Below are 26,826 nucleotides of genomic sequence, written 5' to 3'. Positions count from 1 at the left end.
GGATTTGCAGTGTGATGTAGAACTGAAGGACAGATTTGTCTCTGTGGGCTTGGAAACATTTGATCAGCATCTCCTTCCAGGCTACCCTAAATTAACCGCACTGGCTCAAAAATGTTGTGCACGTTTGGGACGACCTAGCTTTGTGAGCAAGTTTTCTCAGTAATGAACATTAATACAACAAAGCTCACACATAAACTCTTAACTGCAGGGCTTAAAGTTAAAAAAAAAATTCTGAGCCTGAACTATTTCTTTCTTCTTTTTTGGTTGGGCTTTAATTCCTCCCCTTTCCTTTTTAACATGTTTGCATTGGTGTTTCCTGAGGGTGGTGCAGAGGAGGTAGGGGAGACTTTCGCTTGGCCATAAAATAGAGCAAAGAACTTGGCTGGGCCAGAGGAGGAGGCTGGTCTAGACTGAGAAGGTCTGGCTGGTCCAGAGTGAGGAGGTCTGGCTAGTCCAGGGGAGGTGATGGCTGGCTGTTGGTTTTCTTGGCCTGTTATACCAGTTTGTTTGCCATCTTTGATGACTGTACCTTTAGTGCCTCACACAGTCTTCTCTCTTTTGTACCTGTTCTTTTGCTTTCTTTTCTGCAGGTGTAACTGGTAATTTTGGTAAGATGACAGACATGACCGCCTCAAAGGCTGGTCTATGGTCATGGTCGAGGCTGTCCAGTCCCTGGCTTTCATTGTGGACTTAACAACTGCAAGGTTCTCATAAGCTTCCACATTCATGGAGCACCTGTCAGCTTCAAGGATGTATTCCATTAAATTAAATTATCCTTCCACCAGTGGGCCTGTGAAAATGGAGAGAAGAGCTTTAACCAGCTTACACAGGCTGGGATACCTCACACCTTTCTCTGCGCTTTTCAGAGATGCAACGTGGCTCCACCAGTTTACATCAACTCGGCCATCCTCCTCATTGTAGGTCTCGGCATAAGGCTCCAGGTCTACATCAATCTGATACACCCGAACCTCTTCCTCTAGTTGACCAAGCTCATCTGGAGGAATAGGCTCTGTGCACGGCTCAACTTCCGTTTTACTTCCGCTTTCGTGAGTGTGTGCATCAGTACTTCCGGTGTCGAAGATGGCAACGTTCTACACACGGTCTCTCCAAGACCTCCCAAAAGTCACAATTTCGGATGTTAACAGAATAATTAAAGCTCGATCCTCAACCCCCAGGAGCAAACGGGAGAAGGGGTACAAGATGTACCTGTCAAGCTACATCGATAACTATGAAGGTAAGTTAGAAACTGGCAGTACAACACGTATCGCTGGCCAGCTCACACTAGCTATGTAGCTAGCCGCTAGCGCACAGATGACAACACAGAAAATAACTGCGGTTACAAAGTGTTGGGGAGATATGCTGATGTACTGGGGAGCGTCGCTCTTTTCACGGGCAAAAGTGCAAATACATTCACCATCGCACTCTATAGTCATTCATGCAACAATGTGTTTTGTCTGACCTATGCAAAATCTTGAATCCCACAGTGTCAAAGAAAGACCTTGCTGGTAGGGTGACGGTCAGGGCAACATGCTATAGGTCGCTGAGGAAGAATGAGAAGCCCCGCAACCTAAGAGTAGGAAGGAGAAATGTGTTTAATGTGTTTATGGAGTGTTTATGTGGCTGGAGTTGGATATAATTTAAGTATAGTTAGTTGCCTTAAAGCTGAAGAAAGCTTTCATGGACACTCCAGAAATTAGTTGTTACTGCTCCCGTTCTTTGGAGCTTAAGTTTGAGTATGCCTATTTATGGTGGGTACATTAGTGTAACTAAAGAGCTGATTTTGTATCCTCAATTTAAGCTTTAAGAACTTGTTCAAATGTGTACTGCTCCTGTTCATTGGAGCTTAAGTGTAAACATAGGCCTATCCATTAGCCTGCTCTCAACTCTCTCACTTACAAAGTTCATTTGTAGTTGTAAATTGATAACTTAAATTTGACACTAAATTATGTTTTTTTACTTATAGATTACTTTTGAGAACACCACCCCTGTTGAAATTGATGCAGCTGAGTGCTCCTGTGTGGCTGGAACCGAGCTGTGCAACCACAATGTTGCACTGTTATACGAGACCACGAAGTACTCCACATTGAGACTGAAAGCAGTGCCGCCTGTTCTCAGCTGCACAGAAACAGAACAGCGATGGTATAAACCACGAACACAGGTAAATACACAAGGTAAAGGTAAAGTGCTGTATTATACAAGTCATTATACATCTAACCCTCAAGCGACCAAGCTATTTTGGTGACTAAAATGACCGACTGGGGTCATTTATGAGCCCACTATATGTTACACAGGAATACGTCTGCTTTAGTGCCTCTTTCTGTGCTTTCTTATCTATTCCACTCCACTGCATTTTAAAATGGATATTCTAAAATAACCTTTTGTAATTATTCAATGATTTTAATCATTTTTGACTCAGAGCTAAAGTAAAACCATATGAACAATATGATGCATTGTAAGAACGCAATAACATTTATTTAGACGCGCTTTGTCTGCCACTTCTTTTAAAACTTTATTCCTTTTGTTTCCTCAATAGTAAATCAAAAGTACATAAAAACAAAATGTACACAAACATCTTGTCTGTATGTGTGCGATGTAACATGCAGAGAAGTATTTAGATTAGGGGCGGCTGTGGCTCAGGGGGCAGAGCCGTTCGTCCAATGCAGACACTTTACCCACCTGAGCTCCAGTGCTGCCACTTCCACTGGTGTATGAATGTGTATGCTGTGTAATGTTGGTGGTGGTCAGAGGGGTTGTAGGAGTGGATTGGCAGCCAGTCAGTCTGCCCCAGGGCAGCTGTGGCTAAAAATGTAGGTCTGCCAGCTATAGTGCAAAACACTGAAATATAGCGATTAGAGGTAGAAATAAATAAATAAAACTAAGGCCTACAATAGTGAAAAACCTATACATCTTTCTGGGTCATAAGTGACCCCAGACAAGTTTCCTTTATCCTTGTCACACCAGTTGGCCGATCTCTACAAAAAACTATGAGCAGCTGTAGGACAAGTAGATTAAATTCATGGTAGGAAACATTTTTCAGATAAAAGATATAAAAACAGCAAATATAATTATATGGCTGGGGTCATAAATGAGCCCACTCGGTCGCTTGAGGGCTAAATGTAAAAACATACATATTATTTCACAGCTTTTTAGAAAAATGATTGACTAATCAATTTCTATCCTTTTTTCATTATTTTGTTTACTGCAAAGGGTGTGAAACCAGGCAGAGTGGGTGACATGGTGTTTATCTCAACAAAACCCAAGTCAAGACAGTACACAGTTGCTGATGGTGTAAGGTATGTTTTAGTCATCTTTTCTAGTTTTCAACTGAGTCTTCAGACTTCTTTATTAGTTTTAGTCAGTGCTTAATTTATCTATGTGTAGGTCCCACATTTTTTAAAAATGCAAATAATTTGGTTGTACTGTTGTCCATGAGATGAGTATGTTATGTTAACATTATTCCTGAGTCTCTAACATATTAGTATGATCTTATGACCATTTACTTTAGATTTCTTACATATAGTTCCTTTAAGCACTGGTCATAGTCTCATAAAATTATTCACATTATTTCTGTTTACAAGTTATATACAATGAAGTAGTTATGTTCAGATTTTCTCTTTTTTCTAATTAACAACTATTTTCAAAGGAGCAAACGCTACAAAGCAGTAAGAGGGGACTTGCCAGACCCAGACGTCCTGAAGGTCAATGAGGTATACCAGGACTTCACAGCCGACATTGCTCCGCTAATCACCACACTAGCCATAAGCGATGAGGTCCCCCTCGTTGATTCAGCTTTCGGGACAGTTCAAGAAGGCAGCCCCATCTCATACCAGCACCCAGTGCCAGTGAGTAGGGTGATCATTAAGCACTGAGATGCTCCCCCTCCACCACGCTTGCCATTAAATGGTCACAGGCTGGACCAAAGCACATGTTCCTTTGTGTGCACTCACCAACAACACCTAAATTTAACGTCACTTAACGTCACTTTCGACATGGCACAGTCCATTGAAATGGCCACAAGGGAGGAGAGTGGGAGCGCAGAGTGGCACAGCCTTAGGAAGATGAGGCTCACCTCCTCCAGGTTCCATGAGGTGTGCCATGTCAGAGGCCACAGCTCCGCTGAGAACCTTGCTGAACGGATCCGCAAAGGTGGGGTCCAGACAACACTGATGAAGAGGGGGCTATCACTGGAGCCAGCAGCTATTCAGGAATATGCCCAAATTAGGTGCATTAATTATTGGCCATCAGGATTTGTCATCCACCCAGATGCTCCCTGGCTTGGATCCTCTCCAGATGGCCTCGTGTTTGATCCAACTGAGAGTCCACCGTTTGGTCTGGTGGAGGTAAAGTGCCCCAATGCAAAGAGCTATGTAAATGTTGGATACCTTCACATGCAAAGTGGCAACATGCACCTGAAGCCAGGCCAGGTGCAAGGCAAAGCAGTTGGCCTTGCAGGTGCAAGGCCAACTGCTTATAACTGGCATGCAGTGGTGCGATTTTGTCATTTTTGCTGAGGAGCACCTTCTTGTCCAGAGGATTTTTAGGGATGCTGAGGTGGCTAAGGTCATCAGGGAGAAGGGGGATTATTTCTTTTTTATCATTACTTGATCTGAGACTGACTTGTGCGTGCAGTCACACACACATGCTCACCTATTCACTCAAAAACACACACACACACTAACATTAAATGGGTGATATTATAAGACTGTAAAGGTAAGGGCAGGTCATGATAAACTCTGCTTGTTCCTGCCCCCCTTCATATTTGATTCATGTTTGTTTGTTCATACACTTCATACACTTCAATTCATACACTTTCTTACGTTTTTTCAATTATATATCAAGTCAGCAAAACTTAATTTTAGCATAATGATGACAAGGAAGCAACAAAGGTTTTAATAAAGCAGCGTATGCCTTTTTTAATTTCTTCACAACAAACATCACAACGTGTGAAGGTGCTGATTCCAGCTGCAAGGGGGAACACTTCTGCAGGTGAGTCATTTATCAGCATTTTGTTTCATTTTATACCACTTACACCAGTACATCCACACTACTTGGACACATGTTTGATGTAAGTCACTCTCGAGCTGCCCATGCCTTGACTAATGGCCCGTTCTGGTAATTGACCAGGAAGCAGGCCACAGAGAACAATTCTTCAATGTTCCCACATACAGACAACGGTATGTTCTTGTCAAACAGTTTGTTTTCTTTTACTCTCCTTATGCATCTCTCCATGTGCACTCTAAGGCGTGCAATAGATTGTGTCTGTCTGACATCCTCCCCACTCATTTGTTTTTTGCTATGGAGAAAGGCAGGCTGGTACACCTTGCATGGCGCAATGTTGTCCATGAGAAACCCTTTGTCCACCATGATTGCCATGTCTGGCTTCAACAGCTTTATGATGCCGGAGAGCCTAAAGATCTCACGATCGCTCATCGATCCTGCATAAAGCCCAGACACAAAGGTGACTGCACCGTGCGGTGCCATGGCAACCATAGCCTTGAATGTAGCATGAGATTTGTAGGTGGAAAACACCTCATTCTGAAGGAGCAGAGAGGATGGCGTTTGACAGAATAATTCTGTACAATCAAGCACCACCTGTGTATCTGGAAAAGCTTCAAACTCAGGTGGCAGTTGAGCTTTCACTGTTTCTGGGGAATCCAAAGGCGATTGCTTCCCAGCAGGCAGTAGAGGAAATGGGTCCATGAAGAGATGATCCTGCTTGCAGTGGTGCGATGAAAGCTGAACCTCTCTGCTAAGTCCCTTAAAGGAAAACCCACTGAGAGGTACATGAGGAACAGCAGCAACTCATCAATGGGTCTTAGTTTCTGTTGAGATGCAAAAACACAAAACTGTATTTAGTATTGATGAGCAATAAATGTACAATATAATTTTGATTTACTTCTATTCAATAAAATTGTATAACACATAAAGGTAATAATTATAATTGTATATTTAAATCTGAATTTAACTTGTGATTTAATGAGTACTAATAACATTCGTCTTAATTCACGTCATGTTATCAGTTTGACCTACCGTTGTTTGGTGAGGGACTGTGCGGGCTGTGGCTGTCTTGGCGCTGGTTATGCGAATCATCTTGTGGGTCACAGCAGGTTCAATCAATCGCCAAAACGCCATTAAATGTCTGTAAGATGCAAATCTTGTATAAAAGCGCACATCCTCATCAAATCCATACAAGCGTTCAATTCCGAAGCGCTGGCGTAGTTGAAGCGCTTCCAGCTGCTCCTCCAGCTCTCCAATCCTGCGGCGTAAGGCTTCGTTTGCGTCCGCTAAATCACTGGCCCTCGCTCCTGTTTCTGGGACAAGACAATAATCATGATCCTTTTCTGCCTCGGATGCAGTCTCCATCTCTGCATCCGAGTCTGACTCCGGGACAGGAATCTCGACCAGCGTACGCCGGTCCCAAATGCTCGGTCTGGTCCATTCCACTCGAAGTACAGCGGTATCGCTCCCTTCTTCAGCTTTCGCAGCCCCCCAGCAGTCACATAAAACTCATCCGGCTTAAAATGCCGACGACAAACCCGGGTGCTTTTAGTCGGGGTGAAGTTATCCCTCCGAATCTTTTGGAGCCACTGCGCCCGCACCACAGAGTCAACGGGGAATGAATGAAAGCTAACTTCACTATTACAGCGTGACGAAACGGTGCACAACGGCACACAACAATACAGTGCCGATGCCCCCACCCTCTGATAGGCAAGACGCCTCTCTCGAACTCTAAATACACTCATTGAACAATAAAACAACTAAGTCTGTCAAACGTCGGTAAGTCAGTATGTCCCGCTCTAGCTGTCAAATCAGTTGTCACAGGAAGTACTCATGCATACACTCAGGGTCCGGAAGTTATCAGACGCCATATTGTGAACAGAGCCCATAGCATTAGGCAAGGCCTCTCCTAATGTGATAAACGCTCCATAAATAGAGTCACACTGCATTTAGAGATGGAGTCAGAGCAGACAGTGAGGATGCTATGCTGTTGTCCAGTGGAAGGAACTCTGCTGCTTTCATGTACCCTTCTCTGAGAGACTTTAAGATATTTCCAACTAGGGCTGGGCGATATGACCAAAATTTATATCCCGATATACAGTAGCTTATTTTATATCCCGATACGATATACATCACGATATAGCATATTTTTGGTAAATTCAATGAATGAATGGGACCGGGCAGCGGCATACCTTACAAAGTACGGTAGTCTGATCCTTGTCAGTTTTAAATCCAAACCACCGCCATATGACAGAAGCTCGCCCTCTTTTAGGTACAAGTTCGTCGGTTTGAGCTGGTTGTTCGTCATCTTGTGGTTTAGATTGTTCTTCTGAGTCGAGCCCACCTCCATAGCTGTTTATGTTTTAGCCACGCGCCAGTGTTGCCAACTCCTCAGTAAGGAAAGTCGCTTTTGGCTGTCCTAAAGTCGCTAAATGACGTCATCTCCTAATTTGCACATTTCCTAGTTTACATGTAATTGTAATCAACGTTGTAGGAGAGAGGAATAGCGTTGTGGAAGAGACCAAAAAGTGAGTATAAAACACCCAAAATATGTTTTTGAATTAGAGGCTAAATGCTGTGGTTTATTTTAGTATGACAGAGAAGAAAATATTTTCATTTATATCCCACTCCGTAAGTCTGGATGGGATCTGTAGTGACTTTGCGTATGGGGGATTCATCTGTCGTCTGGCCATGGAGGGATGTGGGTCTCCCCTAATTAGACACTGGGACCAAAATACTGACTAATGAACACATATTTCTATATAAAACAATAGATAGAAGTTATATATCAGAGAAAATGAATATATATAAATCATAGATGGAGTATCAACATCATTCACATATATATAATAGATAAAAGTTATATATCAGAGAAAATCATACTACATATATAAATCATGTATGGAGTATCAATGTAATCAATATATCAGAAAACATAATATATATAAATCATATCTGGAGTATACATATAATCAATATATCAGAGAAAATTATTATATAAATCATATATAGACTCTCAGTATAATTCATACATATATATTTAAAAAGATATATCAGAAAATGATTTTATATATATCTATATATTGTTTTATATAGAAATATGTGTTCATTAGTCAGTATTTTGTTTATATATGTACACACGTGGACAAAATTGTTGGTACCCCTCAGTTAAAGAAGGAAAAACCCACAATTCTCACTGAAATCACTTGAAACTCACAAAGTAACAATAAATAAAAATTTATTGAAAATTAAATAATCAAAAACAGCCATTACTTTTGAAATGTTGATTAACATAATTATTTAAAAAACAAACTAATGAAACAGGCCTGGACAAAAATGATGGTACCTCTATAAAAGATTGAAAACGATTTGACCAGAGTGACATGATTAACTCAGGTGTGTCATTTAATTGACATCACAGGTGTTTCCAAACTCATAATCAGTCAGTCTGCCTATTTAAAGGGAGACAAGTAGTCACCCTGCTGTTTGGTGAAAAGGTGTGTACCACACTGAACATGGACAACAGAAAGCGAAGGAGAGAATTGTCCCAGGACATCCGAAAAAAAATGATAGACAAACATCTTAAAGGTAAAGGCTATAAGACCATCTCTAAACAGCTTGAAGTTCCTGTGACAACAGTGGCTCATATTATTCAGAAGTTCAAGACCCACGGGACAGTAGCCAACCTCCCTGGACGTGGCCGCAAGAGGAAAATTGATGACAAATTGAAGAGACGGATCGTTGGAATTGTATCCAAAGAGCCCAGAGCAACCTCCAAAGAAATTAAAGGTGAATTCCAAGGCCAAGGTACATCAGTGTCAGATCGCACCATTCGTCGTTGTTTGAGCCAAAGTGGACTTCATGGGAGACGACCAAGGAGGACACCACTGCTGAAAAAAACTCATAAAAAAGCCAGACTGGAATTTGCAAAAATGCATGTTGACAAGCCACAAAGCTTCTGGGAGAATGTCCTTTGGACAGATGAGACCAAACTGGAGCTTTTTGGTAAGGCACATCAACTCTATGTTCATAGACTCAAAAACCAAGCATACGAAGAAAAGAACACTGTCCCTACGGTGAAACATGGAGGAGGCTCAGTAATGTTTTGGGGCTGCTTTGCTGCATCTGGCACAGGGTGTCTTGAAAGTGTGCAAGGTACGATGAAATCTGAAGACTATCAAGGCATTCTGGAGAGAAATGTGCTGCCTAGTGTCAGAAAGCTTGGTCTCAGTCGCAGGTCATGGGTCTTCCAACAGGACAACGATCCAAAACACACAGCCAAAAACACCCAAGAATGGCTGAGAGAAAAGCGTTGGACTATTCTAAAGTGGCCTTCTATGAGCCCAGATCTGAATCCCATTGAACATATGTGGAAGGAGCTGAAACATGCCATTTGGAGAAGACACCCATCAAACCTGAGACAACTGGAGCTGTTTGCTCATGAGGAGTGGGCCAAAATACCTGTTGACAGCTGCAGAACGCTCATTGACAAATACAGAAATCGTTTAATTGCAGTGATTGCCTCAAAAGGTTGTGCAACAAAATATTAAGTTATGGGTACCATCATTTTTGTCCAGCCCTATTTCATTAGTTTGTTTTTTTAAATAATTATGTTAATCAACAATTCAAAAGTGATGGCTGATTTTGATTATTTAATTTTCAATAAATTTTTATTTATTGTTACTTTTGTGAGTTTCAAGTGATTTCAGTGAGAATTGTGGGTTTTCCTTCTTTAACTGAGGGGTACCAACAATTTTGTCCACGTGTGTATATATAGCGTAATCATATATTGTCTCTTCAAATTATTAAAATAATTGACTTTACTGCCATTATCTGCTTCTCTAACATATATTAGTGTGTGTGTGTGTTTACAGTGTTTGCAAAATACCTGTCTACAGTCGAGCTTAATATCAGAATATTCTATTACTGTTAATCCCGCTATGAATATTAAAATACGTCAAACCATTTGTCCTGTATCATAGCTACATGTATGACGTTTGGAGCAAAAAAATAAAAAATGCATGAAAATCAGGTTAATATTCAGAGTTAAGATGGATTAAATGTGCTGTCAAACAGCGCTGAGTGGAGCGGCTGACCGGACCAAGATGGCGGCCGTATTTCTCGCTGCACAGCACCCTGAGCGGCGTCTACTCTTTATTATGTCGGGACTGCTGTGGGCTTACTGGACTGACAGCCTGTGCTTTGGGATGGGGAGAAGCTCACAGCAGCACCATTATTTCTAATGGATGCATCCATAGTGTTGTTGAAATTGCATTTACTTTAATCTCTGGTTGTTTCTAATATAATTTTTAAAGGACAGTTCATTACATATAAAGATTTTTCTAATATACTTGTTCTCCTTTGCACTAAAACGTCGGAAAACTTAGACTTATTGTTAGTTCTCTGTAATTATGCTGTAAGTTTACTGGTCCGGCCCCTTTGAGATCAAATGAGGCCGTATGCGGCCCCTGGACCAAAATGAGTTTGACACCCCTGTTCTACGTCACAGACTCTGAGTGCTGTGTTGTCACTGGAAGTAGTTTGCACTGTTCAAACATACAAACGTTACCTTACTACAGGTATTTGTTTCAAAGCTTTATGTTGTGAAAAACTGAGAGAAAGTTTGTGAAATTTGTGGTTTTTGTGCCTTAACTTGTCATTTGTAAAGATGTTGTTTAGTTTTGGTATTTTTTAAAATTTTAACTTTTGGAAATACCAGAATTTGCTCACTGTTTTACATTTTTGTCTGTCTGATCTGATCATTTCTAAAAAAAAATCAATCGAACATTACATTCAAACAGTTACTCAGTACTTTCAGTACTTGAGTAGTCTTTTCACCAAATACTTTTTTACTCTTACTTGAGTAATTCTTTGGATGACTACTTTTTACTTCTACTTCAGTGATATTATTTTGAAGTAACGTTACTCTTACTTAAGTACAATTTTTGGCTACTCTACCCACCTCTGTGTATTACCACTACTACTAGTAGTAATAATAATAATACATCAAATTTATATAGCGCTTTTTAGGACACTCAAAAACACTTTACAACACAGACAGATAAGCAGACAGATAGTAGTCGCATTACTATTAATATCACCAATACTACCAATAGTAGTTATAAAGCCTAACTCATATATATCCAGATTAGAATCTATGTTCTTCCTCCAAACCCATTTTATGATTGAGATTACAGGCAATTCTTTAGGACTGCTCTCACATAATTGAAATGTTACCAAACAATGTTATACTGATCAAATTAAATAACTTTGGTCTCCAGTATATTGGCTACTTCTGTTCTTTGTACTTAACTTATTAGCATGATTTCTTTATAAATATGTTGTTGTGTTCATACTTATTTACTTCTCTGTCTATTTTTTCTTCACTCCATGTAGGTTTCCCAGAGACTATGGGTTGAGGAAGAAGTGGAAACAGCTCTGAGGAGAGAGGGGTTTGCTGTAAATATATAACAGCCTAGAGAGAGAGATAAATAAGTAATAATAATAATTCTGTTTATTGTAAATGTAAATAAACTCCATCCTGTTCTGGTTCCTTGTTATATGGTTATATGTCTATAACAGCCGTATCATGCTGTTGGATGCTTCAGTGCGTCTGGAACTGGGAATCTGGTAAAGGTTTAAGGAATCATGAAGAAAGAAGGATATATGAAGATTTAGAAAGAAAACCTCCAGCAGTCAGCTGCTAAACTGGGTCTGGGTCTTCCAACATGACAACGACCCAAAACTTCCGTTGCTCCTGGTGAAGATCTACCTCCAGAAGACCAAGTGAACGTGACTGACTGGCCTGCACAAAGCCCTGACTGGGATCCCACTGAAAATCTGTGGGGTCAACTGAAGACCAGGGTCCATGTCAGAAGACCATCAGATCTGGAGGATTCTGAGAGGTTTACCAAAGAAGAACGGGCTGGGATTCCTCAGGAGACGTCAGAGACTCGTTACAAACTACAACAGACGACTGGAAGCTGTTATCCAGCAAAAAGGAAACACTACTGACTGTTAGCATCAAGGGGCTGATAATGACCCTGGTAGTTTTTGTTTTTTATTAAATAATCTTGTTTCTGTGTGCAAAATAAAATATTGTCAGCTCCAAAAATAAAACTAGGATATTTGGAAAAGCTGTTATAAATTCCATGATCTGTTTAACAGCGCTTGGGAATTTTTTGAAAAAAAAAAAATCTTAAATTTCACAGCAGGTCTAATAGTTTTGTCTTCAACTCTACTTGTGATTTTTAGGGATTTCTTTCTATGGTGCAAAAAGCAGCACTGGGCTTTAATGGATGCTGCTTGTTTACACAGAAGGACCATCACTGGGTCAGGAGTAAATTAATCAGTTATTCCATCTATCTAATAACATACAGTATCTGTACTGTATACCATGGCCTATGGGGTTAAGTTTAAAGGTTTACCCAGTTAATTTAGTCTAGGATTAACAGTATATTAGCAGGTACACACATCAACAGCAGTGTGGTGCTCGTTTGTGCTTCACAGTTCAAACAAACTGCTGCCTTCAGTTTCACACATAAGGAGACACAGAGGATGAAATCCACCAGTTAGAGTCCTCACACACCAGAAATCATTAGAATGTAATCGTTTTCTTGATTAGAGGCTAAAAACAGTTTAAAAAGGAAAATAAATTACATTAATATCATCAGTGGGTTTCAGCGGGTTAAATCTGCAAAGATCACATTTAATATAAATCAATAATCAAATAAAACTGTGAGAAATATATTATACATATAATCTATTAGAATAATTAAGCATCAGACCCAAATGAATGCTTCTTTTCCTGCTTATTTGATAATTGTTGATTTGTCTTCACTTGTTTTTTCCCATAGAAGAAACTGCTGAGATTTCCAGTTATACAAGTTGCCTTTTACAGTTCTAATGAAGGTTAATTAAGCTGAATCAGATCAGTTAACTGTGGTAACATCCTTTGCTTTTCTAGGATTAACTTTGAATAAACTTGAATGACTGCCTTTATTTTATATGATGCAGGTACGTGTAAGAAATGACTCCTACCTCTGTTTTATAACTCTGTACTGTTCTCAGAGAATCACCGCACAGCACAACAGGATGGAACTGATAAAATGTAATTAAAATAAAAACTGCAAAAGAATTTGAATATTCAGCTTCGTAATAGAAATAGTCTTTGCAACAGTGTTTAGACGTGATGAATTCTGGTAGCAGTCTGTTATAACTGGGTTATATTTTGAACTTTTCATCACAATTCTGACAGTTTTGACACCATTTAAAAGGTATTTTGTATGTTTCACTGGAAATTACAGTCTGCTGTCTCACACTGACCACAAATCACAAGACATGGTTGTTTTTTTAACTTCAATAGAATTTAACTTTGAAATTGTTTGTCAAATCTTCACTATTTTATTGTTCCGTCCTGCTTATAGAAAATCTTGTTACCATAGCAACCAAATCTTTGTCAGTCTCATGTTTGTTATAGTATTGTTCTGAGCTGTAAAGTCATTATTCAGGTCATGTGTAGCATGTGGAGCTTCATAAAATCCCATCAAACTGTCCTGTCGTGCTGACAGGACTTTTGGCTCAGACTCCATGCATTTCATTGTGGGTCATGTCCATTAAACCAGTGATAACATATTTAGCTGTGAGTCTGCAAGGGCTATCATATCAAAATGCAAACTAGAGACATGGAGCAAGTTAAAAATACCAAAAGAATTGGTCACCTCGGGTGGTACCGATATCTGAAAGTTTGGGTCCTGGCCCAAGGACTATATGGTGTGTTCACTTCCCCACATTGTTTCATATCTATGGTGTGTTCACTTCCCCACATTGTTTCATATCTATGGTGTGTTCACTTCCCCCACATTGTTTCATATCTATGGTGTGTTCACTTCCCCCACATTGCTTCATATCTATGGTGTGTTCACTTCCCCCACATTGTTTCATATCTATGGTGTGTTCACTTCCCCCACATTGTTTATATCTATGGTGTGTTCACTTCCCCCACATTGTTTATATCTATGGTGTGTTCACTTCCCCCACATTGTTTATATCTATGGTGTGTTCACTTCCCCCACATTGTTTCATATCTATGGTGTGTTCACTTCCCCCACATTGCTTCATATCTATGGTGTGTTCACTTCCCCCACATTGTTTCATATCTATGGTGTGTTCACTTCCCCCACATTGCTTCATATCTATGGTGTGTTCACTTCCCCCACATTGCTTCATATCTATGGTGGGTTCACTTCCCCCACATTGTTTATATCTGTGGTGTGTTCACTTCCCCCACACTGCGTTCTCAGTCTGCTGTGTGCGGTTGCCGTGGTAAGATGACCAGTTTAAGCTTCGCTAGCAAAATGCTAATTAAGTTTAACCTCCGTGCTGAATAAATTGCTTTGTGTTTTTAGCATTATCTGGAGGTTACCACGTGCACGACTGTGAGAGTAATATCAGTGTGTTTTACCAGCTCCTGCAAATAAGCGGCGGATTTGATGCCAGTAGGGAGGATGCTCCCAGTTTGATTATCTACACAATGCAAGAGAGAGGACACAACTACTACACATGCTATAAGTGGAATTCTTCATACACACCTATGGGCTGTAAGGGGATGTGTGGTTTCCAGATGACATCCAGCAGTCTGCGCTGACGATCGATCTCCTCCTGGTACTGGACGATGGTTTTTTCAAACTCTGTGAATATTTCTCCAGCAGCAGCAGCTAGTCTGTCGCTGATCAACTCTCTCAGATACTCAACTGAACACATCGTTACTTTCTCGCTCTGATATTTCTCATTCATACTATAATACAGCCGTTTTATAGCTCAGTCCACACAGCAGTGAAGCTAACTCTGCTCATGCTTCTTTGTTTACATCCGCCGGGTGTCACACTGTGAAGTTCCGGCAGAAACACTGACTTACTTTCTTCTTCCTCATTGAATTGGGCGGACTAGACGCATCACTGGCATATTGCTGCCACCTACTGGATGTTACTCATAGTCCTTAGAATCCTCCATATTTTCTTATGCAGTCCTGTGGTCATGAGAAAGTTCAGAAGTTTCTTCATATTTGTCCACTCCTTTTTTTTAAATTCATTCATTTCAGGCGATTTCAATAACAATGCAAAAAACAAACATTCCAGTATAGTAACATATGCATAGAATGCCTGAAAAGGGAGTAGGAGGAAGAAAACTTATTAAATCCTACCCCCAAGCTCATCTACGGAAACACTATGAGCTGTGACTCATCATAACAAGGTTATGTTACAATGACAATTACAATATAATACACAAAAAACAATAAACAATTGGACAAATACCAGCAATGGTAATGGACTAATAGCAGAAATGGACAGATACTAGAAATGGACAAAATACTGGAAATTGACAAAATACCAGCGATGGTAATGGACAAACACCACAATAGGGACAATAGGGACACATTGATCACTCCTCCATGTTAAGTAGAAAGCAAAGATTAAAAACAGTTCGTCCAGCTGCTCCTAGTCTCTAATGTTTCTTCTGTTGGCATGAGTCGAGCTTACACTTCAGAAGAACATTTCTCACAGTTTCTAGTTCACCACACTCACAGTTCCTATCTCTGTGCTTCCCAATCAAAGCCAGTCCACTTTTCAGACTGCAGTGTCTGAGTCTTAGCCAGGTTAGAACAATTGAGTCTCTTCTTGCACCACTGAAGTGCCTTCTTACTTTTCCCATTTTACCTTGAATAGCAAAATCAGTCCCCCTCTTCTTTTGTTTCCTGAACCCTCTGCCATATTTCTTTGACTAGTTTGTTAATGACAGAGTCATAATCTGACTCTCTGTGTGCTAAATCAAATTCTATTCTTTCCTCCTTGGTTGCTCTTTGTGCCAAGCTATCTGCTTCCTCATTGCCCTCCACACCACATGTGCTGGAACCCAAATAAAACCACCTCACACCCTGCTCTGTGGATTTGAAACAGTGCTTGAAATATTTCTAATAGAAAATTGTGTCTGGATTTGGAGTTTGCTTCTTTATTGATGTCAACACGGCTGATGAATCGCTACTTAATTCTGACCAGTTTGTTGTCCATCACCCATCAAAGGGCCAAAATGATCCCTGATATCTCTGCAGTGAATGCTGTCATCTGGAACTCTAAAGCCTTTTCTGATCTGGAACTCTAAAGAATAAACCAACAGTGACTTCATCATTATCAGCGTTGTTGGAGCTGCCTGAGTAAATCTGTGTATGAGAACCCCATTCTTCTTCAGTATGGGCCTTGATGGTGTTATTCATGAATTCAGAATCAGAATCACTTTTATTTGCCAAGTCTGTGAGCACATACAAGGAATCTGACTCCAGTATTTTACAGTACCCTCTTGCACTAGACAAATAGAAAATTAGATAATAAACATAAATGATGTAACAAAAAATATAAAAAACACTAACATAACTTTAACATTACGTAATAGAAAAATTAACATAACATAAAATAACTTAGTTTAAAGTGATCAGTGGGAATGGTGCATTTCTGGAGCTTATGTACATGATGTACAGATATAGATAATTTTTATTTACACGGTGTATACAGAATGTGTTTAGTTATAATTTTATTGTTTATAGGACTGTTTGTTGAGGTTGTGGATGTTTATGTTCATGATTCAGACTGTGACTGGTTTCAAATGTTCATCAGAGCAACAGCCTGTACAAAGAAACTGTTCATGTGTCTGGTGGTTTTGGCGTACAGTAGAGTCCCTATATTACCAGAGTAAATACGTGATCTATGGCGCCATTTTGTTTCCTATTCATGAACGCTGGGTTTTCCTGTTAACGTTTTTTACACCGCAGAGAGTAATTCTAGGTCTTTTTTCGCTCCCTAAATACCTGAAAAATGACGGGCTGTTGTGCCTTTAGGTGCACAAATCGATCGGAGAAGGGATTCCACATGTTTAGATTTCCCAGTAATAGTGAAAGAAGGAAACTGGGAAAATAAAGTCCGGAGAGCGGGATGGAAACCGACTTCATCATGGTTTTTGTGCCAGGTTAGTCCCATGTATGTACTTTCATGTTATGATGTATGGGTGAATGACAGATAGAAAAGTTTGATGTGATTTGAGGCAGATGTGGTTATTTTGACTTTGACCATTTTCATGCATGGAGATGCATGAACCCCGTTAAACTTCAGCGGCCCGTATGTGCAAACGTATTTTGCTAAATTGACCGAAGCTGCAAACTCGATGATAGAAACATTATACACCCATGGAAAGCTTAGATTCTCATGAATCCGCCGGTATAAACCACTTTCAGATGTGATTACCACAGCGGGTAATATAAACACATTTGTCCAACAAATAACGTAAACAGCACAACTCACCTTTGAAGGCTGAAAACTTGTCACAGATGAAAATATTCCACAAAAAACGGCCATAATCCAACCTTGGACATCCAGACAAAACAAGCCAGTAAAATATTTTGTCCAAAACATGTCTTGAAATCAGTAAAAAAAATCCACAAATAGCTAGTTTTCGTGAATGTGCACCTCGCGCTGCGCGTCCCATATTGATTGAATGGAAACAAAATGGCTTCAAATCCCCAAACTGGAGAGCACACCTGAAGGTTACCTTTGTCTTCCGCCCTTATCTATATATATATTTTCCTTGTTTCATGTTTTTGTCCTGTTTTGTCAGTCGGAGCCGTCCGACGGGCTGTTGCTCTCTCTTTTTTTTTTTTTTACACACGCACACATGCACAGAAAGAAAAAACAAAAAACAAACACACACACACAAAAACTACAGGTTTACTCTGGTGTGGTGGTCACATACGGTTGTTGTTTTATTTTTATTATAGTTGCTCACATTGGCTGAACACATGTCAAACACTTGCCTTGCAGCAAGAAGATCCCCGGTTCAAATCCCGGCCTGGGCCTGGGATCTGTCTGCATGGAGTTTGCATGTTCTCCCTGTGCATGCGTGGGTTTTCTCCGGGTACTCCGGCTTCCTCCCACAGTCCAAAAACATGCTGAGGTTAATTGGTTACTCTAAATTGTCCGTAGGTGTGAATGTGAGTGTGATTGTGTGTCTGTATATGTAGCCCTGTGACAGACTGGTGACCTGTCCAGGGTGTCCCCTGCCTTCACCCGAGTCAGCTGGGATAGACTCCAGCACCCCCCATGACCCTAGTGAGGATAAAACGGTGGATTGATGGATGGATGGATGGATGGATGGATGGATGGATGGATGGATGGATGGATGGATGGACGTTTCTTGATGAGGATTTCAATTTTTGGTTTTGGGAAAAAGATGCTTAGTTTTAATGTTCATTACAGTTCAAATTAAAGATACATTTTTGTGAATTTCTTGTGTTTGATTTTTGGGTTAACCCTTATGTTGGTAGGCCTGAGGGGCTGATTAGGGGGATGCCTATCAAAGGCTGGCAGTTGAGTGGGAGAGAGGAAAGGAGCACCACAATACACCAGTTAACTGCCTTTGCTTTGTGTTCTTTTAGTGTGAATGTTGGTGAATAAACGCCAGGTTGGTCTGCATCTCATCTTGCCTCAAGCCTCCTGTTTTATCCAACCGCAAAACGATGATCCAAGCAATCAACAATAAATGCAATAAATGGTCATTGAGATGACTGGATCCCCTTCTACAATTCTACAATTTCATTTAGCAGACGCTTTTGTCCAAAGCGACGTACAACACAAGCAAGAATTCAGACATCAGGAAAAACCTGTAGTAAGTGCAAAAAGTGCTTCAAGTGCGATTGGTCAAAGGTGTTGCCATCAAGTTGCAGAAGAATTGCCAACCACCACCACCCCACCCCCCTTTTTGTTTTTTTACTTTGTCAGCACTAAATAAGTGCTGGGTTTTGGACCACCTGACTTATTCTACCCCTAAGGTGGAGTCAGATTAAGTGCCTAGGTGTTCTCTGAACAATTGAGTCTGCAATTGTCTTTTAAAAGTAGAAAGGGACTCAGCAGAATGCACAGAGTTTGGTAGTTTGTTCCACCATTTGGGAACAACAGAGGAGAAGAGTCTGGCTAGAGATATGGAGTCGTGCTGGGCTGGAAGCACCAGGCGTCTCTCACATGCAGAGCGAAGTGGGCGTGAAGGGGAGTAGACCTGGATCAGGGAATCCAGGTAGGCTGGGGCCGTTCTTGTAAATGTTTTGTAAGCCAGGAGGAGAGTTTTGAATTTGATTCTGGCTGCAACTGGAAGCCAGTGAAGGGAGATGAACAGGGGAGTGACATGAGCTCTTTTGGGCTGGTTGAAGACCAGACGTGCTGCTGCATTCTGGATCATCTATAGAGGTTTGACTTTACATGCAGGGAGACCTGCCAGAAGAGAGTTGCAGTAGTCAATGCGTGACATCACAAGAGCCTGAACCAGAAGTTGTGTGGCCTGTTGGGTCAGGAATGGTCTGATCTTTCTGATGTTGTAAATGCAATAAATGGTCATTGAGATGACTGGATCCCCTTCTACTCCTCACCTTCATCCGCAGGTGTCAAAACTAACTCCAACTCAGCCATCAGTAGTAGTCAACAGCAGACTAAAAGGGGTTTGCTGAAGTTGTTACTGCAGTTGGACTGAAATTAGTCGCACGGAGGATCCTCGGATTTATAAAAATAATACATTTTATTTGTAAGCGCCTTTCTTGACACCCTAAGATTTTGTTCCAATGAGAAGAATCTCTGTTTTGTCACTGTTTAGTTTTAGGAGGTTTGAAGTGAAGCAGGATTTTATGTCAGACAAGCAGTTGGTGAGGGAGGGAGGAGGGAGTGTAGAGTTGGATTTATTGGATAAGTAGAGCTGGGTGTCATCTACGTAAGAATGAAAATGAATGTTCTATTTAAAGAAGAGGAGAAGGGGAAGGAGGTAGATGATGAAAAGAAGGTGCCCCAGTGTAGCAGGATGAATGAACGCTGCATCCTGGCTTTGGGTTGGCTGGTGTTTTGCTCCTGTGACTTGCATTACGCTATCATGTTAGAGGACACACGATAAAGCTGGGCAATGGTTACTCACCGTTCTCTTGCTTTGACGCCAGGGGCACACCCCCACTCCCCGTTGGCCTCACTTCCTGTTTACATTTTGCCGACAGGTACGGTAGCAGTTGCTGCATGGTTTGCCCCTTGTTTAAGGCTGTTTTGGTGTGTTGTGGTGATAGTAGCCATTTATTGTCATAGAGTCACCGTGGTGCATCAGAAGAGAGCCGCACGCAGGCTGCATTTTATGTGAGTCCAGTCCGACCCATGAGCCGCTCGTGGCCCGTTACTGGTAGGTCCCTTTTGCTTGCTGTGGCGTACTGTGGTTATGTTGCATGCATATAACAGCTTGAGGTTTTAGGCTGTTACTTTGGCTGCGGGCTGTTCCCTGCGCTCTCCTTCTGGACGGATACACTGACCGGCGTGGCTGGTGTTTGTCTGGAGCTGTGCTAGCTGCGCTGGATCAGACACAGGAAACGCTGCAACTTTGCCTTCGTGGGTTTGTTTTGCCTTTGTGGGTTTGCTTTGCCTTCATGGGTTTGCTTTGCCTTACTGACTTTGCTTTCCCTTACTGGGTTTGCTTTGCCTTACTGGGTTTGCTTTGCCTTACTGAGTTTGCTTTGCCTTTGTGGGTTTGCTTTGCCTTACGGAGTTTGCTTTGCCTTCGTGGGTTTGCTTTGCCTTACTGAGTTTGCTTTGATTTACTGAGTTTGCTTTGATTTACTGTGTTTGCTTTTTGTTTGTCCCTGTGTCCTTTCTCTGAGTGTCCCTGGTCCCAGAGCTGGATGCTTCAGATCTGTGGTTGCTGTCCCACCAACTGGTCTAGTCTCCATCATGTCCACTGTGGGATGCTGCTGCTGACTTTCCTCCAGCCCACTGCTTCCAGCTGCTCATTTCCACCAGTCTACTCTGCATCACCCTCACTTTACTGGATATGCTCTTCTACATATTTTTGAGTTTCCTACAGGGATGTGCGCGACTAGTCGTTTAATTGTTTAACCGCCTACTCATTTATTAAACGTTTAGTATTTTACTCGTCGGTTAAACGCTAGTGTGCCCCCCCCCCCTCCCCGGCACAGCCACGCTTCCCTCCCACCGGTCCAGACCGGGCGCCGCCATGCAGCTCTACGATCGGCCGTGCGCCGCACGCTCGTCCCGTCTGGGCTACCTGGTTGATCCTGCCAGTAGCATATGCTTGTCTCTTTTTTCAACCCCCGCTATCCCCCTCATCATTAGCGGTGTTTTGACCACTCCAGCTACACCCACCACATCCCTTCCTGCCACCCCGAAGCAAAGCATCGGCTCCAGTATGTGCTGCTCGTGGACTGTCATGGCGCACCGACCCGCTGCCTTACGCACAGACGCAGCGGCACTTTCTGTCTCAGTGGACGACTGAGCATCTTCATCAGAGGGTGAATATTTCACTTCAGAATATGAGTAAGCCATTACTCGACAAAGTACTTTGTCAGCGTTGAGCAGACCTCTCGGTATGGTGAGTTTTCTCACTCTAAAATGTGCCGTCTTGCGCTCTGATACGCTCCGATGGCGAGTCTCATCTCCTCGGTTTTCACACTCTACACTCCAAAACTTTGAATGAAAACACGCCCACAACTGATGCTCAGATTGAAGTTCCAGATGTCCGCCATCTCCTGGTGTACAGTACATGAGGCACACGAGGCAGTATATTTGAAGCTATAGCTTGTTATGTTCAGCAATGTTGCTTGTTGCAATATTGCGACTTTGGCACTTAAAGGATTAAATTGCAAGTTTTCCGAACCGACTAGTCGCCAATAAAATTACCGACTAGTCGGTTCGGAAATTAGTCGAAATTACCATCCCTAGTTTCCTACCAGCTATATATATATATATATATATATATATATATATATATATATATATATATATGTCAGGGTAGAGACTGAGATTTGGTAGAGTTGGAGTTTCTACCAGTAGAGATTGCGATTGGAGTATCTACCAGTAGAAACTCCAATCCTACCAGTCGAGATTTGTCAGGGCTAAGGTTAGACTTTTAAGGTTAGGGTCAGGGGTCAGGGCAGGGGTCAGATTTAAAGGTCAGGGTTAGTTAAGGTTAGGGTCAGAGGTCAGGGCAGGGATCAGATTTAAAGTTCCATCTCTACTGGTAGGATTGGAGTTTCTACTGTTAGAGATTACAATTGCAAACTCTACTGGTAGAGACTTCAATCGCAATCTCTACTGGTAGAAACTCCAACTCTACCAAATCGCAGTCTCGACCCTGACATCAACATATTACATTTATTACCAGAGCTGTACACCAGAACAGTAAACTATGAATCATTTTCAATGTTAGCTTCTACTTTGTATCGTCTGTCTTATCATGCATGTATCAAATTGTGTGTTTTATGTTCCCTGTTCCCCTCCCTTCTCTACCCCTCTTCTGTCCCTCTCAACCCGCCCGACCAGCAACAGATGGTTCCCCCACATAAAGAGCCGGGTTCTGCTCAAGGTTTTTTTCCTTGTTAAAAGGGTGTTTTTCTTGCAACTGTTGCCTTTGGGCTGCTCTGGGGGTTCTTATAGGTTCTGTAAAGCATCTTGAGACAATTTCACTGTAATTGGCGCTATATAAATAAAATAGAAATGAATTAAATTGGTTATGTCTTTGATATCTGACTCAGAGATATTATTGCTGGGGATCTTCAATGTTACATTCATTATGAAACAACTTGTAAACATTCATCTATTTTAAAACATTCAAAACATTTGAAGCAGTCATGGAGCTGTAGATGTTTTATTACAACTTTATTTCACGTCCAGATATCCTCTGCTGCAGTGACACACTCTGTTGTGTCCTACTGTCACAATGTCTCTGTATCTCATTGCCTCCTTTTACTTGAAAGACGGCAGAGCTCAAGCTGAGTGGATTCCAGCAGTACGTTCACACCTGAACAGCCATGTTCTCTCAGCAGGATGTGAAAATGTTCCAAACAGCTTCACATTATCTCCAGTCACTGCTCTGCTGATGAAGGATGTCATGATAGCAGAAATGTAGCAGTCTGTACCAATACCATATCCATCCAGACATTCAGTTTGGTTCATCTGCCTGCTCCACCACCAACACAGTCCAGACTCCATCTGGTCTGATCATCAAGGATTACTTACATACTTCCTCACAATTGTTGTTGAAGCACAGTCTAAAGGTGCTTTAAATCTAAAACATCTACTTCTAACCTCTACCAATTCCATGTTGTTTCAAGCTTAGTTCTGACATTATGTTTCCAACAGATGTTTCAGGATCACGACTTCTCAGCTGTGTGGATTCTCATGTGGGCTTTTAATCGAGAACTACGGTTGAAGCTTTTTCCACAGGTTCCACAAGAATACGGCTTCTCACCTGTGTGACATCTCATGTGGGCAGTCAAAATGGTCCGAAGACTGAAGCTTTTTCCACAGGTTCCACAAGAATACGGCTTCTCACCTGTGTGACATCTCATGTGAGCAGTCAAAGAGGTCCGATGACTGAAGCTTTTTCCACAGGTTCCACAAGAATATGGCTTCTCACCTGTGTGCTGTCTCATGTGGTCAGTCAAAATGGTCCGTTGACTGAAGCTTTTTCCACAGGTTCCACAAGTATATGGCTTCTCACCTGTGTGACATCTCATGTGAGCAGTCAAAGAGGTCCGTTGACTGAAGCTTTTTCCACAGGTTCCACAAGAATATGGCTTCTTACCTGTGTGAAGTCTCATGTGGTCAGTCAAAATGGTCCGTTGACTGAAGCTTTTTCCACAGGTTCCACAAGAATACGGCTTTTCACCTGTGTGACATCTCATGTGGGCAGTCAAAACGGTCTGTTGACTGAAGCTTTTTCCACAGGTTCCACAAGAATACGGCTTTTCACCTGTGTGACATCTCATGTGGGCAGTCAAAGAGGTTCGATGACTGAAGCTTTTTCCACAGGTTCCACAAGAATATGGCTTTTCACCTGTGTGACATCTCATGTGGGCAGTCAAAATGGTCCGTTGACTGAAGCTTTTTCCACAGGTTCCACAAGAATATGGCTTCTCACCTGTGTGAAGTCTCATGTGTTTAGTCAAATGGGCCCGTTGACTAAAGCTTTTTCCACAGGTTCCACAAGAATATGGCTTCTCACCTGTGTGATGTCTCATGTGGTCAGTCAAATAGGTCCGTTGACTGAAGCTTTTTCCACAGGTTCCACAAGAATACGGCTTCTCACCTGTGTGACATCTCATGTGGGCAGTCAAATAGGTCCGTTGACTGAAGCTTTTTCCACAGGTTCCACAAGAATACGGCTTCTCACCTGTGTGACATCTCATGTGGGCAGTCAAATGGGCCCGTTGACTGAAGCTTTTTCCACAGGTTCCACAAGAATACGGCTTCTCACCTGTGTGACATCTCATGTGGGCAGTCAAATGGGCCCGTTGACTGAAGCTTTTTCCACAGGTTCCACAAGAATATGGCTTCTCACCTGTGTGAAGTCTCATGTGGTCAGTCAAAGAGCGCTGTTGAATGAAGCTTTTTCCGCAGGTTCCACAAGAATATGGCTTCTCACCTGTGTGAAGTCTCATGTGGGCAGTCAAAGAGCGCCGCTGACTGAAGCTTTTTCCACAGGTTCCACAAGAATATGGCTTCTCACCTGTGTGATGTCTCATGTGGGCAGTCAAATGGGCTCGTTGACTGAAGCCTTTCCCACAGGTTTCACAAGAATACGGCTTCTCACCTGTGTGGGTTCTGTGATGTTTGATTAAACTTGATTTATCCCTGAAAGATTTTCCACAGACCTCGCATGTTGCAGATTTTCTTGCCTTGTCATTATCACACTGTCTCAGTGACGTTGGAGCATTGTCTACATCATTACTGTGACTGCTGTTACTCTGATGTCTTGGTTCCTGCTCCATACATCTACCTGATCCTGAGTCTACATCCTTGCATCCTTCCTGATCTGGGCTCTCAGCTACACAAGAGATGTGAAACAGGAGCTGATCACTGTTTGGTTTTGGTTCACTGTGGTCACTTTCCTCATCAGCAGGAGTCACCTCAAAGGTATCAGTCTCCTGTTTCAATGCAATTAACTCTTCCTCCTGGCTGGAGCAGAGTTCATCCTGTTCCATTTTAATTTGTGGTAACCCTGGGTTTGATTGGTCCAGACTGGTGCACAATTCTTCCTGTTCCATTTTAATTTGAGAAAACTCTGGGTTTGATTGGTCCAGACTGGTGCACAATTCTTCCTGTTCCATTTTAATTTGAGAAAACTCTGGGTTTGATTGGTCCAGACTGGTGCAGAGTTCCTCCTGCTGATCTTTAATCCGTAGAGGCTCTGGGTCCTCATGGTCCACCATGGAGTTTCTCTCCTGGTCATGGGGCTGATGGTCAACAACAGTCTTCTCATTCTCACAGACATAAGACTGTGGGAGCTCTGGAGGGACAAAGAGACAAAAGATAATGGTTACTACTGTGATGATGAGAGAACACACATCTGTCACTTTGTCCAGGACTGGCTGTCTCCAACAAGATCAGCTCAAGAGTCGAATGTTTGATGCAAAAAGAATATGACGGTTTATAAGAGAAATCTAGGAGCCATGAAACAGCAGCAGGAATGATACAAGCATCTCCAAATGACTGAACATTTCTATGAACACGTTGTTCCACAGTGGATACAGGATCACAAAGATTCTAATGGTAAACACCACTGGGTACTTTTCTACACACCAAACAGACAGGTTTGATGGGGATCCAGTAAAATTTGTCTGAATAAAGCTGCTGTCCTCTTCAGTCTTCAAACCTGTCAGGACATTTGGATTTTAATGTTATTCTTATTTTACTTCTGGTTACTGTACTGTTGATTCGACTCAACCCAACATGTTAATAGTGGAATGCAGTTGAACACATTACTTCTATACTCTCCAACTCTGTACGTGCGCTTTCTTTAGATCATGAATGATCTCTATACATGGAATTATGTCTCTGGACTGAAACGATGGAATGACTGAGTCCTCTGTCAGAGTGTTATTGTTAAACTGTTTGACAACACAATGCAGTTGCTGTCAGTGTGGAGTAGTTCAGATAAACACTTCCAGCACCTCTGAACAGGAAACTTTGGTTCTTGCTTCCAGGGTCAATCAACACAACGATCACGATTTTAAAACTCCACAAAACATCAAGTAACAAACACCATTAGAGCTGCACGATATATCAAAAAAATATAGTTTTTGCAATAATGGTAAGTGCGATATCCTTATCGCAACGTTGCACGATAATTTTATGATTATTTAGATGTATAAATCATGCTTTTTGCCTGCATAGACGTTTACATGTGACCAATTGAGCGTGACCTTAAACCCCCCTCCCCCTACCCCGAATAGCACTTTTGCTACCAGCGCCACAACACAACATGGCAGGACACAAGAAAGACGACTGTAACCAACAACTTGTGACTAAAGAACAGCACACCTCCAAAATTTGGGAGTACTACAGTTTTAGGAGACAGGACGAGTCACAGACGCAAGAACTTTGCAAGTCATGTCGAAAACTTGAGGCTTCGTCGCGAGGAAACACGACAAATCTGCACAGCCACCTCGAACACAACCACAAGGAACTGTATGCCGTTTTCTTACAATCTTAAACACCACGAGCTACTCCCACGAAGGCAGACAAACGAAGGGCAAGCACACAGACAACAATTGGTGAAAGTTTTTCTTCTGTTACATCATATGAAAAAACTTCCAAGCGCCACCAAGGTTTAAATGCGGCCATTACACGTTATATCGTGAAATGCACACTCTCCATTAATATCGTGTGCAAAGAAGGTTTTTTGGATACGCTGAAAGAATTCGACCGCAGATACCAAGTGCCATCACAGAACTATTTACCAAGTGGCCAT

The 26,826-nt window shown here is 41.8% G+C and overlaps 2 protein-coding genes and 1 long non-coding RNA gene across 34 annotated transcripts in view; 1 reads left to right on the top strand and 2 right to left on the bottom strand.

Moving 5' to 3' along the window:
• Positions 1–14,659, bottom strand: part of slc2a12 (solute carrier family 2 member 12) — a 163,733-nt gene extending 149,074 nt beyond the window's left edge. The window contains exon 1 of the mRNA XM_051936954.1: positions 14,589–14,659. The gene's annotated coding sequence lies outside the window, so the exon portion shown is untranslated. The remainder of the gene's footprint in view (positions 1–14,588) is intronic.
• The window catches only part of LOC110945586 (gastrula zinc finger protein XlCGF57.1-like), a 156,012-nt gene that overhangs the window by 117,797 nt on the left and 11,389 nt on the right, over positions 1–26,826 (bottom strand). For 5 of the 32 annotated variants that reach the window (XR_007936886.1, XR_007936888.1, XR_007936887.1 and 2 more), the window contains exon 2: positions 24,163–25,362. The exons of 4 other annotated variants lie outside the window; for them this stretch is intronic. Coding sequence is in view for 17 of the 28 variants with exons in the window: in XM_051936906.1 (XP_051792866.1) it covers positions 24,163–25,362 (1,200 nt within the window). In the remaining 11 variants the exon portion in view is untranslated. Of the gene's footprint in view, positions 1–14,588; positions 14,794–22,703; positions 25,363–26,826 lie in introns of those variants that run through there. 23 more of the 32 variants (XR_007936882.1, XR_007936884.1, XR_007936885.1 and 20 more) reach the window with 17 other exon arrangements.
• On the top strand, positions 915–4,773 carry LOC127530365 (uncharacterized). Its single transcript, XR_007936977.1, has 4 exons — positions 915–1,234; positions 1,964–2,158; positions 3,208–3,293; positions 3,644–4,773. It is a non-coding gene; the product is annotated as an uncharacterized LOC127530365 (long non-coding RNA).

This window comes from Acanthochromis polyacanthus, chromosome 16, assembly GCF_021347895.1.
Source record: "Acanthochromis polyacanthus isolate Apoly-LR-REF ecotype Palm Island chromosome 16, KAUST_Apoly_ChrSc, whole genome shotgun sequence".
Lineage (NCBI taxonomy): Eukaryota > Metazoa > Chordata > Actinopteri > Pomacentridae > Acanthochromis > Acanthochromis polyacanthus.
Note: the sequence above shows the minus strand (reverse complement) of the source record. Positions and strands in the feature narration are given on the sequence as shown.